The following is a 15,322-nucleotide window of genomic DNA, read 5'->3' on the forward strand; positions in this document are numbered from 1 at the left end:
CTTAAATGCTTATGTTGTGAATGCATTAGTTGTATGTGTATTCACTGCTTTATTTACAGCCTCTATCACCACTTCCTGTTGTTCGTCTTGTGTAAATGCTGTGAACTTTGCGCACATTTGCTCAGGTCCATCCAGTGAAGCGCAGCTGCTTCCTCATTCACACTGCTCACTCTCCCTCCAGCGGCAGACGGAGGTAAGTACAACTCTCCTCCTCCGCGGCTGCCCTGTCTTCACATGGACGCATCATCAGCCCAAATGTAAAATGTATGTTTGGGCGACATCTCTTTTGCCTTGAATCCACAGTCCAGCAGGAGAAATGGACAGAGTCTGCTGACACGGCTCGGTCAGGCTCCTATGAGTTGAAGTGTCCACACCCCGCCGTACCCCGATATTGTTGTAGGGGGATAATGGCCGCGCAAGAGCCGTCTCCACCATCTTCCCTGGAAGGCAACAAGCCGGGATTCCCGAAGAAAATCCTGGCCAATAACCACGAGGATAAACATTTGTGCAATTCCTGTCAGAAGATCCTGCGGAGGCCCCTGCAAGCTCAGTGCGGACACCGTTTCTGCTCCTACTGCTTCAACAAGATAGTGAGGTGAGCTGTGCGCTGTGGCTATCGAGGAGCTAGCCTTCACTTCACCATTCATCATCATTATTTTCAGATTTGAGCTTGATGGCACAGGGGATGCCTCAGATGAATTGAGAATTAGGGTTGATTGTGTAAAGGGTGGATGACATATTAGCGACACAATATGGTGCAATAGTAGGATTCTGGTGTTGGTGAGATTATGGTGCTCTATTCATCTATAAACATCTGGTAACAAACAGTATTAATATAAAAAAGAGCTGTGCATACGATATTGTGTGCAGAAATCCTCATTTATGTGCAAAATGTGCCTTTTAAAGTTGAAATTGTCAGGTTGTTCACATCACAAATGAGGATGCAGCAAAGTTCCAGCATGTTCCAACAGTAGCATCAATGTGGGATGATCCAGGATGCTTTTTTCCCTCCCACAAAGTAAGCTTACGTTATGATATTGTACAGGTTTCTTATCCCCATCTACTTCTGAGAGCTTGCCCAGATGCACTGTTGGAATCAAGGTGAAATGTATGCGGAGAGGATACATTTAGTAACACTTAATTAGCCTTAATAAAGGATGAACAAAGGGTTAATTAACAAATTGTTTATTAATAATTATGCAGACTGAGTAACTAGCCTACTTAATTCATTTCAATTCAATTTGATGTATATAGCGCTGTTACAGCTCCAGGCCTTAAGTGCTTTAATTTGTTAGTATCTGTGTGTTATGTTTTGTGTGTGATCGAATTTGTCCACTTTCCCCATTAAATCCTGGCTGTGTGTGCTGAGCCCTCGATCTTGATTGGACAACTGTTTTCCAACCTGGCTAATCACCTGCAGCCGCCTCCCCTATTGAAGACACCTGGTTGGGACTGGTGGCTTTTGTGGCCAGTCTGCCATTTTGTCTGTGTCTCATTTAGATCGTTAGTCACTCGTTTGGCTCTATGTCTAACTTTGTGTGTGTGTGTGAGACATTAGTTTAGCTATATTTTTGTGTTTCTTGTTATTTTGTCACTGGACTCTGTTGCTGATCTAAATGCTTCACATAAAAAGTCAACAAAAAGAAAATATACAGATAATACGATACATACTACTTAGTACCTTAAGAAGCACAAATGCAGATTCAGGCTTACTTATTTAAAACCTTAATTAACACAAATGCTTATTAATGTATGAATTAAGTTCCTAAGCTTGGGGCATTCCTATTTCAGATGATGTTAAAGTGTTAACAGGAAAATCCTAGAAGAACTATGAAGTCAAACTACAAATGTATTTCAGCTTATTAACATTAGGTCATGTGTCATTTACTTTGGTAAATGTCTGTTTCTTTACAAATACAGAGACATATTTAATTGCAGGTAAACTGATTTAACAGTGGACTGATTGTATTTTTCTCTCAGTTCTGGTCCACAGAAGTGCAATGCTTGTATCAAAGAGGACCTGTTTGAAGAACCCACTTCTATTCTCAAGCAAGGAGGTGTAAGTACTTCTATATTTACCTGGTGCTTTCACTTCTGTCATAGGGGATTTCTCAGTATACAAATATAACTAAACTAGTCAAACCACAAAACTCCTTCTACATCACAATCAAATCTTTGTAACTTAACAATACAGATGTAGGCTATAACAACTGCTACATTTGTTCTTTGCATTAAGTATATGCTCCTGATCAAAATTTTAAGACCAGTTGAAAAGTTGCAAGAATTAACATTTTGCACTGTTGGATCTTAAGAAGGTTCTAAGTAGTGCTTCAGAATGCAAAAAGAAGAAATGGGAATGGGATAAGAAAATCTTTTGAGTAAGCAATTTATTGCAAACAACCATTAAACTGAAATGGGTTGTTCATCAGCTGATCAAAACCCTCAAAACCCCCTAAAATAGAAATAAAAATTTCAAAAAAAGGACTCGGTAATGAGTAGCTGCGCCATTCTTGTTTACCACCTCAAAAATCAGTTTTGGCATGTTTAATGCTAGAATTTCCAGGAGGCTAGTGGGAATGTTGCTCCAAGAGGTGAAGGTGGCTTCACGAAGGGCATCCACTGTCTGGAACTGGTGTCCATTTTTGTAAACGTCCCTTGCCATCCAACCCCAAATGTTCTCAGTTGGATTTAGATCAGTTGAACACAGGATGGTTCAAAAGAGTGATGTTATTTCTCTGGAAGAAGTCCTTTGTCAGGTGGGCATTGTGAACTGCAGCGTTGTCCTGTTGAAAAACCCAGTCATTACCACACAGACGATGGCCTTCAGTCATGAACAACAACATCCTTGCAACATCTCCACAGCCAGCTGCCGTTTGACGCCTTTGCACAACCTGGAGCTCCATTGTTCCATTGAAGCAAGAAACCTCCACAGATCATGATGGCGCCCCCTACACTGTGCCGTGTAGAAAACATCTCAAGTGGGATCTCCTTGTCACGCGAGTAACACTGGAAGCCATCAGGACTGTCAAGGTTAAATTTTTTCTCATTGGAGAATAAAACTTTCTTCCACCTTTCAATGTCCCATGTTTGGTGCTCTCATCCAAACTCCAAACAGGCAATTTTGTGTTGTTGAAGGAAACAAGGTCTTTGAAGACGTTTTTTGTTCTTAAAACCCTTCTCTCGCAGATGCTGTCTAATGGTTCTGGGACTGCAGTTGGCACCAGTGACAAGCTTAATTTGGGCCGAGGATCGTCCCGTGTCTTGACAGACAGCCTTGACTTTTTTTCCCATAATCCTCAGGATCGTTTAAGAAGTTTAATAATTATAATTGACTGTCTTACTGCGTTCAACCTCAGCAGCAATGGCATGCTGCTAGAGGCCTTGCTGATGCAGCTCAACAATCCAACCATGTTCAAAGAGAAAATGCTTTTTTCCGTTTGCCATCAGGAGGTCGTGTCATTGTAGATACCTGACAGAAAATGATACTGAATCCACATTTTTGCGAAGATTTGGGCTTTTAAAGGCTGTGGTCTTAAACTTTTGATCAGCTGATGAACAGCTCATTTCAGTTTCATGGTTGTTTGCAGTACATTGCTTGCTCAAATTTGTTTTGGTCTCACTCCCATTTCTTCTTTTTGCATTTTGAAGCACTACTTGGAACCTTCTTAAGATGCAACAGTGCAAAATATGAATTCTTGCAATTTTTCAACTGGCCTTAAAATTTTGATCAGGAGTGTATTCACAGTGTCAAATTTTGAAAAAAGAAGACAAAATTGATTTTGTAAATATAGAAATTTTTTTTTCTCTGCTCTGAAGAAGGTACCAACATTTTGGACATTTCAGATACAGTTTATTTAATTCAGAGGTTAATCCCATATGATTTGATGTGCCAAATTATAAGCTTTTTCTGTATCCAGAGCCAACAAAACAAACACTGCCAGACAGGTCAGGTTCAGGGTAGATTTAGCCTTTAGTCCCACAGCACCATAGAGACAGAAGGACACAGAGAGACAGTAAAATGACACTGAAATATGAGCCTTAGATTGAAACTTCAGTCACTGATGTGCTGTTTGTGTTGTGATGTGTTCAGGCATTTCCGGACAACGCAGCACGCAGAGAGGTGGAGGCATTGGCTGCAGTCTGCCCCAATGAAGGCTGCACCTGGACTGGTACTATCAAGGAGTTTGAGGTGAACATGCCAAGTACACTAATATAGTTGGCACTTTGAAGACATGTGGTTCTATAACAGGTCTGATATATATAGATCAAGGTCATTCTAAAACTACTCATGAAAAGTCCATATTTGTCCAACCCTAATAATAATAACTAATAATAACTGCTTTATGATATTCATGGTCTGGTGAAGACTAGACAATAGGAGAAGTGGAGAAAAATAGACATGATTTTACATTACACACGTCCACAGTATGGCATAAAACCTATCTGTCTCAGTGGAGAATGTTCCAAAGTATAGTTTTAACTTTCTATTTCCATGGAATCGTGTAGGTGACGTGCCACATCCAGAATGTTACACAAAGTACCATTAAAAAAAAAAAAAACAATAGCCAGTATGTCTGTTTGAACCTTAGTATTAGTGTGATATTTTCAAGTTTTATATGATGATAATTATTTTCTCAGCCAGTATTGCTCAACCAATACCAATTTGGACTGAGTGAGGAACTAGCAGCATAATTCTCTTGTTATCTACTTCCCTGACGTGGACTGTTTTTCTGGAGAAATGCACCCTCCTACTCTGATGTTACACCCTGATTGTACCAAAATACTTTGTCAAATTACAAGAGCGCACTGTAAAGTTTACATACAGGACATTACTGAGCCTACTTCTACTTGCGTGATGTAAACCATCCCAAATACAGACAGTCCCACCAGGGTGCGTTCACATTCTCCAAGTTGATGATAATAATTTGAATAATAATTTCAAATGGAGAGCAGGAGCTTATGTAACTCTGTGGGAGATTTACCATTTTTGAAACAAATATCCAAACTTAAGACTCACAAATATTAAACCCCATATTTATTTTTTAATTGGGATTTGCTCAACTAATGTACTATTTTATTCATATGGTTTAAAGTCTTTTCAACTGACAAGAATTCAACTTTTGTGGTTGAATAATGGCACCTCTTTGTGAAGCTATTGTGAAAAAAAACATTTCACTTTTGTTTATTTACACAGAAGATGTTGAGGTTTGTGACAGTTTTTGTTTCATGTGGACAGGCCCAGAGATATTACCCATAACCAAGATCAGCAAATCTGCAACAAATCTGACAGCAAATTCTACCATAACAGGCCTGTCCTCCAGTTCAGTTCAGGGATTCTACAATGTTATGATGTTACATGAACACAACTTACACAACATTTCAAAATCCAGGCCTATGTCTTGTGTTTTTCTATAGGCGAACCACGAGGGGCACTGTGACTTTATGATCATCCTGTGTCCGTCCTGTAAAGAGCTGATGAGAGCCAACGAGCAAGAACGCCACAATGAACGTGAATGTCCTGAGAGAACGCTCAACTGTAAATACTGCAAAGAGCCTTTCCTCCTCAAGAACATCAAGGTCAGATTTCAAATGGTTTTAATGCATATTCTGCTTGTAAGCGCTGGGTAAACTGGCAAGTTCAAATAAAAAAATAAAAAAATCACATTCACAATACATGAATACATTTCAAGATTTCATGATTTATTTTTGTGCCTGTCTTGTGCTGCTTTTGCAATCTCAAAAGAGACAACAACATAATTCCCTCCATTATTATTAGCACTTATGACAAGTAAGGCCAGCTGCACAATTTCAGGCCCGATTTGTCTCTCCACAAGTTCAGGGAGGATATATAGTCTGAGTAGAACTATGCAAGGAAGTGATCTCTTTCTCCCAGAGAGCAAGGAGAGCAGCTATCTGAGCGAGAGGGCTTCACAGGGAGACAATCTATTTAATAGTTCCACAGTCTTTTATCTTGTCATTTAGCTCTTATCTTAACTAAATAAAATCTGCCTATAACTACAGCATCAGTCTGTTCACAAGCCTAATCATTAGTGTGTTCTCATTGAGCTTGCAAAATGCCATATTGCTGGAATCTAATATCTCATAGCCCAAATTATTATCAGTAAATAATTTGATCTAAATATAGTTGCTAAAATATATAGACCTCCATCCATCCATCCATTTTCTTCCATTTAGCTGGGGCTGGGTTGCAGAGGCAGCAGTCTAAGCAGGGACTCCCAGTATTTCCTCACCCAACACTTCCTCCAGCTCCTCCGGTGGGACCCCAAGGCATTCCCAGGCCAGCCGAGAGACATAGTCCCTCTAGCATGTCCTGGGTCTTGCCCCGGGCCTCCTCCCAATGGGACATGCATAGAGGATTATTATATAGGCCTATATACATAATAATATAGCCTCGTATCCCAGTATTTGTTTTGATCCAAATAACGTAATAATTTCGTGGTCCAACACAAATCTTTATTTTGAAAGCTGTCCTCCATGTGAATGTCAGACAAAAAGTTGTTTCAAATCACCAAAAACATTAGAGTCATCTATTGTGCACCAGGCTTTAGTTTATAAGTGATGCATGAGCCACATTTCATCTGGGGCTTCCATATCAATAGAGGACGCTCTTATTTTTAATGTACTGGTCATTACTGTAAACTAAGAGTGAACCATCTTAAATCAAAGTAAGTACAATTATCCTACATTTTCTCCCGTGCATGTTTTGAAGGCCCATGATGAGATTTGTCCCAAGTACCCGATGATCTGTGAGGGCTGCGCCAAGAAAAAGATCCCCCGGGAGAAGGTACGTTCAACCCAAAGTTTTCCACGACTCTGTTTGATTTCATTTACCATTTCTGGGCTGAGATTCTGCAGATCATTAGCTTCTTTCATTTTTTTGCAGTATGTGGACCATATTAAGTTCTGCAGTAAGTTTAAAGCACCATGCAGATTTCATGTTGTTGGCTGCGATACGTCTGTAAGTAGACATTTTTGTCATAATTTGCTAAATGTTTTTGGTAGCTGGACTTCCGGATAATCTCATGATCTTGGTAAATTAATAGTTGTAATTCAAATGCAAATGAAACGATTAATATTTAATTCGCCAAGATTTTGTTTTATCCAGAAGTTATTACAAGTTGCATGTGTTGTGCAGTGATCATTTTGGACCATGTTGCGGCATATACATACATACATTCTATACTAATGTCCAAATTTAATCTGTAGAGGTATATTAAAGGTGCACTATGTAACTTTTCTGGTAGTTGTCTCCATGGAGATGTTATTGCTTGGCCTGGAATGTTCCACAGTATGGCATCAAACATATCTAGATGTATTTATTACTACTCAGATATCCTGAAAAACATACATCTTGACTAAGTTTCCATTGATTGGACCTGTTGTTTAATGCCATACTGTGGAACATTCTAAGCAACGCAATAAGTAGTTAACAGACCTGGCATGAGACTGAGCATGAGAATATTTACATAGTGCACATTTAAAGCTATACATTAATGGGTACACGTAAAATAGAAGTTGGTATGTATGTGTAGAGGTATAACTAACTCATTTGGCATCAGTATTTGGCTGTGTACTAATCCAATACATTTCACCTGTCTTATTTGTGGAAGTACTTTGTATATTGTGCTGCTCATAATGTCTATCTGTGCAAATTGCCTCTGAGACAAAGCAAACATTGTGGCTACATGTTGGCGCCAATAGCTAGAGGCCCACTGCCCACTGACACAGAGGTTGGTAGTTTGAATCTCGCTCCCTTCATCCTCTGCATACCACCGATGCGTACTTGAGCAAGACACTTCCCCTGTGTCGCCTTGATGTAAAGAGCTATAAGAACCTAATGGAGGTTGGAAAGTGCTGTATAAATGTTCTAATAATTTCGCCAATGACATGGGCTTTCATATGAGGAGCAGAATGAAATTGTCAGTAGATGTAATCATATTCAATCGGTGTTATAAAATGTTAGTATGGAAATTATGTCTAAAATACATCTGCCTTGTGGGGACATAACACTATCCAATTCTTGCGGTATGACATTATCACACAATCCATCTCTTGGATTTCTGTTGCGATATTTTGGAGAGAAATTTTAGATATGTTACTTTTTTTATATTTCAAAATAATGAGATATAAAAAGTGTTTTTAAAAAGTGTTTTCTTCATGTTGTTTGCACTGAAACGAAGCAAATTATTATGGTCTATATTGTTCCCTCTGCTATTTTAAAGAGGGGTATTATACAAAATCAATTTTTTGGAGCTTTCTGCCATGCTATAATGTTGTTCCCTTGTCAAAAAAACTGGTCTGAAGAGGTTTTTAGATGTCATCCATACATGAGTAATCTAGCGATCTCTCCTCGGTCCTATTTAGCCCTCCTTACTGTTACCACTATTACCTTTAATCACATGATATCGGATCATATGATATCTCACTATGTTGGTTATTGTTAGATCTCTACTATCTTGGTGACTTCCAGTTCCAAGTAAAGAATTTGGCCAAAGTATACGATTTCAGGAGTAAAATATTATATTGTCATACTTTGCAATACTGATTCAACTGTAACTGTATCAAAGTGTTGTTTTATTCTTATATTTTCTTGTATAGGTAGAGATGGAGAAGGTGCACGACCACGAGCGCCAATGTTCCTACGAGCACCTGAACCTGCTGCTGCACTTCATCATGGGCATCAAAGTGAGCCTGGAGAGCCTGCAGCCCCAGAGCCTGGAGGTGGCCGGCCACAAGCTGCAAGAGCTGCACCAGTCTCTGAGGGAGCTGGAGACCAAGATGTCCCAGCTGGGAGCTGGGCCACTACCCCCCGTGCAGGTTAGCATCTCAAGTCAAATATTATGTTGCAAGAAGTTATTTTATGATTTCAGACTTGATTTGCCTAATCACATACATTGTTATAACTTTATTGAAAGCTTCCTGATTTTATTAGAGATAAGAAGAGATTAAATCAATTACTCAAAATTGTATTTGAATGAATAAATCCATAAGTTGCACCTGGAGATTCGAATCCTCAAGACATTGTGATAGTCTTATCTATGACAGTTTAGTGCAATCCAGTCTGGCTATGCTTCACTTGTAGGGAGTATTATATGTCTGATGATATGGGTCAACAAGGACTGAGCTGGCAGTGAGTGTCCTCGGTATAGGACAGAAACACAATTTCTCCATATGAATTTTCATCCATATGAAAGTAAATTTAGCCATTTTTATTAGCAATTATAGCAAGTTTTAGCAGTAATATTAACTTCTAGAGTGTGGCTGGAGTCAACTTTCTTTGTCACATTAGATTGATCAGTCCCTCATGTACAGGGTGTGTGCGGTCCAGCCCTGACCTCCTTCACGCCCCTGCCCAGTGCCATGGGGGCGGCTCTGGAGCTGCAGCTGCAGAGTGAGAAGACCAAAGTGTGTGAGCTGAGCCGCAGACTGCAGGAGCTGGAGCTCAAAGTCAATACATTTGAGAACATCGTGTGTGTCCTCAACCGTGAGATGGAGAGGGCCTGCACCACCATGGAGGCCTACAACCGCCAGCACCGCCTGGACCAGGACAAGATAGAGCTCCTCAACAACAAGGTGCACACACGTCTAACTTCTGTAAATGGTAATAATACAATGTGTCATATTACCCTGAGGGCCTCAGTGGGGCCCTGGGGTTTCTATTTCTATATATAGATTAAAAATATTAAAGTTAAGGGAAAACTGGAAACCAGTTGTGATTTGTTTTATATTAATTAATAATATAATAATAATTTATATTATATCTGCTGCCCACATTTATTATTGATTAGTGATAATAGTGCAGACATGTATAATATTACAAATGGATGCCACAAATGTATTCACATTTGCCCACTGGACACATTAAAATCCAACAGAAAACAGGGAAGGACCTCTAGACCCCCTGTAAAATAAATATATCCCCCACATTTAAGGGGATGTTTACACTTATTGGTTTGGATCACTCTGTGTACTTAGGGAGGGCATTCGCTATGACCAATGACATCACAGTTCCACCACTTGCCAAGAGAGGGTACGGCATCCTGTAGGGTCGGGGTCCCCAACCATTGAGTCAGGGCCCAAAACCGGGCTGTGGGCCATCTGGAACTAGGCCTCTGAGGAAAATCAAACATATCATATTTTTTATAGTCTAACACCATATTTATGTGTTTTACTCTGAAAATATAGAGCAAATTAACCTGGTAAACAGCAAACATGGGTATTAAAAGTCTTAAACTTAGTTTTTTCAAACTAAGGTTAAGACTTTTATTCATTTTCACTGTGACCTCTGGTTTCAAATGGACCAGATGTGTGCTTGTTTGGTGTGGAGCTGGTTTGGTGTTCTCCACAAATAAACAATACAGGAAATGCACCAGAGTTCACTTGCCCTAATACTTTAAGTGGTCTATTTCCCAACTTTTTTCTTTAAAACTAAATTGTGAAAAAGTCAAACCTACCTGTGTTATGACGTTATGACTTCACGCTGATGACTGGCTGTCGTTCAGGTGCGTCAGCTGGAGCGCACAGTGAGCCTCAGAGACCTGTCTATCGTGGAGATGGAGGGGAAGATGAGGGAGATGTCTGCAGCCACGTATGATGGAGTGTTTGTGTGGAAGATCTCCGACTTCACCAAAAAGAGGCAGGACGCTGTGGCTGGACGAGCCCCTGCCATGTTCTCCCCTGGTACACACCTCAACAACATTATTTGATCTTTCTGGCTTCACATCTTCCATCTACTGATAAAAATGAAATAAACTAGGGATGGGGCAATATGCATTTTTTTTTTTTTTAACAGATGCTGATCCTATATTTGGCTGGCTCCCAATAAACAATATTTGCAGATACCGAAATGTAGCTTTTAAAATCTATAGCAAGGCCCAGAAATGTATCTTAAATTAAAGTGAAGATCAGAAATTACACTTTTTTCCACTATCTCTGGAATTCAAAATAGGTTGTTACATGTTTTTTGTAAACATACAGCATATATCCCTTTTCTATTTCCATTTTTACTCTGTACAAAAAGTATTTTTTTAGTCTGTTCAAAAAGACAAATTGATCAATATCGGCCAGTACTGATAGTGGAACCTATATATTGCCCATTCCTTTAGTTTTAAAATGTTTATAGAGATTATCATGCTTTAGGCTTATTATGTTTCTGTAGCAGTTAGTTTATCTCGGTACTAAAATACTGTTTTTATTGTAGTTTTAAGATTGATTAGTGTCTGAATATTGATTATTATTATTTTTTAATTTTTTAATTTTTTTAACAACCCTAGTACCAATTAATCATACTTCAAAATGTGTATTAGTGACCACTGTATGTATTTACTGTATGTATTGTGTTTTGCAGCTTTCTATACCAGTAAATATGGCTATAAGATGTGCTTACGGATCTACCTGAACGGTGACGGGACAGGCCGTGGGACACATCTGTCTCTGTTCTTTGTGGTGATGAGGGGACACAGTGATGCTCTCCTCAAGTGGCCTTTCAACCAGAAGGTAACGTTCTTGTACTGCAAATCTGCATTCATTGCTGCCTGGCCCATAGTCACTTAACACCCAAAATGTCTCCAAAAAAATAAAAATAAATTTAAAAAAAGCACTACAAACAAACATGTATGCTTTGTGTAGAACATTTAGTCATTTAAAAATCAAGATAAATACACACAGCTAAAAAGTACAGTTCAAAATTACACATAGAAATAGTAATAGGCCTGTCACAATTACACATTTTGAAGCTCAATATATTGCTATGGAAATATAATGCAATAAACAATAATATTGAAACTACTTTATGCCACTAATGCAATACAATGCAAGATAATCCCAGTAAACCATTTTAAAATAGACAGTATTATTAAAAGACATGAGCTGCAACAAATAAATATAATAGTAGAGAGAAAGTGGAATGGACCAGTAATTGGCCAATGAGGTCACTTATTCAACGTTTTACAGCTCAAATGTAATAGTATTGCAACACTTTTACAAAGAAATTGTACACAAGATAAATACTGAGCTCCAAAATATATAATTCCAGCTTTCATATATTGAACGATTAAGTGGCATAGTAATTGTCATGACAGGTCTAAATAGTATTATTAATTTCAATCAGAGTATGATTTAACAGCCTTACTGCTGTGGGTAGGAAGCTGTTGATAGTTGGATAGTTTTGGGCTTATAGCTAAGGAATCATTTCCCTGACTGCAGCAGTTCAAACTTGACATGGAAAGGGTGTCCCGTCCTTTAAGATCCCACCTGTTTCCATATACATCATTCTGTGAACATATTCTGCAGGTTTGTTCATTATGAATTAAGCCTTTCTTCATGCTTTATAATGGTTAATTAAGAAGTTATTATAAAATGTCATTGTGGGGAAAGAAAACATTTTCACAAACAACTTTCCAGTCACTCAAGGACACTTAAAATAAATAAATAAATACAAGCATAAAACTAAACTTCAATCCAAACACTGTCTAACCCCGAGCACCTTTTACAAATCCTATTCCAAATCAGCATAACAATCAGTATCATAAATATTTATTGCTTGTATTGTCACTGTCCTTGTTTGGTTTAAAAATGGACCATGAGTCTGAAATAAAGATGAATAGAATTTATTCTATGACCAGAGGCACTATTTGCTGCATATTTAAATGTCAAAATAAGAATAGTAGTTTCCACTTCCTGCTTTTGTTGGTTGATGCAGGTGACTCTGATGCTACTGGACCAGAACAACCGCGAGCACATCATCGACGCCTTCAGACCAGACATCTCCTCCTCCTCATTCCAGCGCCCGGTCAGTGACATGAACATCGCCAGCGGGTGCCCCCTCTTCTGCCCGCTTGCCAAGCTCGACTCCAAGAACACCTACATCCGAGATGACACCATCTTTATCAAGGCCATCGTAGACCTCACAGGGCTTTAGGTAATATCATCAGAACTGCCAGTCTGTTCAGAAGTGGCAGAAACTCAATCAGCTTAAGATACAACTTGTACATTTACATTTTGTAATTGGTAAAATACAAGCATATAAGAAGAGCTACTACTGTTACCAAGTGTTTTCCCTTTGAAGAAAATCTATTGACCAAAGTTAGTTGAGGAGTTGTTTAAAACACTAATGTCATTGCAGATATAATTATGAGGCTCATTATGTCCAGTTTGCTTGTTTGTTTGTTGTTGGGTTTTTTTTGTTGTTTTTTTACAGGAAAATTGTACCTGTCATTACTTTTCTGACCCTTTTTTATAATATTGTGCTAAACACTTTGTATGAAGTATTAAGTTATCTTTAGCAAGTCAAGGCCATGGTTGTCAACTTTCCATAGTCATAGGGTACGTTAATACTTGCAGGACAAAACCAGGAGCTAACCCTGGACTAAACCAGAACTAGAACCAGACCAAAACAGCCTACACGTGGACTGGGCTAAAACCAGGACCAAACCAAGACGGGTGTGAACATCTGTCTGGCCATTAACCAGCTCATAATAATCAAGCCGTGTTTTTTCACAAAAAGTGAAAAAGTTACAGCCAATATGGTATAAATTACTGTGACCAGTAAGCCAAGGGTGCATGTTTTATTAATGTGTTTCGCTATATAGAAGTTAGTCTGCAAAAACTGCACATAATGAGCCTTGTTCCACCATTACTTAGTCCTAGCAGTTACTAACCCAGTGATAGAGAAGTAGGTTTCATTGTGCACTGCCTGACATTTTAGATCCGCAGATGTCATTTTTGTGTGTTGCTGAGAATTGCACATGTTAAAAGTGCAGCAGTTCACCATTGGTCCACTGTCCCTCGCCTCTCCAGTGTTCTTGGTGGTCATTCGTGGTGCACATTGCTTGAATTCAGTGAATTCCAAGTGCAGTATTTTAGTTTGGATGGTTCTGTGTGATTGTTTTTTATGTTGTTTGTTGATGTGTTGCATGTTGAGTTACGATGGAAGTTACAAAGTGTTACAGCTGATCTGCCCAAATGGAAATATGACCTATTTTGTGAGAAAGAAATCATATATTTCATACAAGTTTTTGATATATTGAATTATATTTGATATTATATTTATGTTTTGGGCACCTGGTTTTGAAATGCTCTTATGTTACCATAATCACCGATATAATTGTGCGATGGTTGTGCACATTAGCTATACGCGTAGAGGTAGACTTGCTTTTCTGCTGAGGTCTGTCACCTTCTTGTCTCCATGGAGATATTACTTTCCTGGAATGTTCAACATGTTAAACCGATCTATCTGGCACTGATTCAGTTCCAGGTGTTTTTATTGTTAAAACATTGAAAAACATTCGTTCTTACTGTGAGCAGGGTTGTCTATCCGTAACTTGATGCTTGTCTTTATGCAAATCGATGGAGATGTTATTCCAATGTCTGGAATATTCCACAGTATGGCATTAAACTCATCTTTATTGTGTTTATTCAATTATTAAATGTCCCTTATTACACTATTTTCAGATCAATATCGTTATAATATTATTTCCTTATCAAAAAATACCCTGAGTTGTGTTTGTTTTACTCACACATGTTTAACACACAAACCCTGCATATTTAGCTTGAGTTATTCTCTCAAACAGAATACAGTACACTCTATTCCACCTTGTGATGTCATGTGGTAATACAGGAAGTGCTCCACTGTGTTTTTAAACTCCATACACCTTCACTGAAATCATTTGGATAATTTCAGCCCTGAAATTGCCTATCACTACTGAACTAAAGGTAAAATGTAGCCGTTAAACTTGAAAACTACCACTTCATGACATCACAAGGTGGAACAGAACATTTTGAGCTTTGGAGATGTGGACTGACTAATAATAATTGGTTACTCAAACATGTGTGAAGGAAACAAAACACAACTCTAGGTCTGCTTTTGATTAGGTAACATCATTATAACATGGGTTAAAACTTACACGTCAGTTTTATGTAATGTAGGACCTTTAAGCGTTTATATTGCAAAAAACTTGAAAAACATGCAACGCAAGCTCACCTCTCCATACATTTGACCTGTAACATGGCACTTGTATCCTTGAAGATTGTTAAGATTAATGCCCCTCTGGGGAACATTCCAGGCAAAGCAATAACATCTCTATGGAAACAAACAGGTGACATACTTTACCAGAAAAGTTACCTTGCGCATCTTTAAGGCTATTTTGAACACTTTTACCCACTAAATATCACAAATTCACATTAAACACCACCACAGACAAGTTCAAGTTTTTGCTAAAGTTGTTATGCAGTATATACCAATTAAACATTGATTGTAATGTCATTGAATCCCATTGACCATAAATCCCACCAGCTTCGACCA

General features: G+C 38.6%; 1 protein-coding gene across 1 annotated transcript; it reads left to right on the forward strand.

Moving 5' to 3' along the window:
* The first annotated feature begins 238 nt into the window (after window positions 1-238).
* On the forward strand, window positions 239-12,996 carry traf2a (Tnf receptor-associated factor 2a). Its single transcript, XM_033973374.2, has 11 exons — window positions 239-595; window positions 1,981-2,059; window positions 4,091-4,189; window positions 5,416-5,577; window positions 6,731-6,805; window positions 6,905-6,979; window positions 8,620-8,838; window positions 9,334-9,594; window positions 10,524-10,701; window positions 11,369-11,517; window positions 12,722-12,996. Exons 1-11 carry the CDS (start codon window positions 267-269, stop codon window positions 12,938-12,940), a joined length of 1,845 nt encoding a protein of 614 aa, XP_033829265.2. The 5' UTR covers window positions 239-266; the 3' UTR covers window positions 12,941-12,996.
* The last annotated feature ends 2,326 nt before the right edge of the window (window positions 12,997-15,322 follow it).

Source organism: Periophthalmus magnuspinnatus, chromosome 9, assembly GCF_009829125.3.
Source record: "Periophthalmus magnuspinnatus isolate fPerMag1 chromosome 9, fPerMag1.2.pri, whole genome shotgun sequence".
Lineage (NCBI taxonomy): Eukaryota > Metazoa > Chordata > Actinopteri > Gobiiformes > Gobiidae > Periophthalmus > Periophthalmus magnuspinnatus.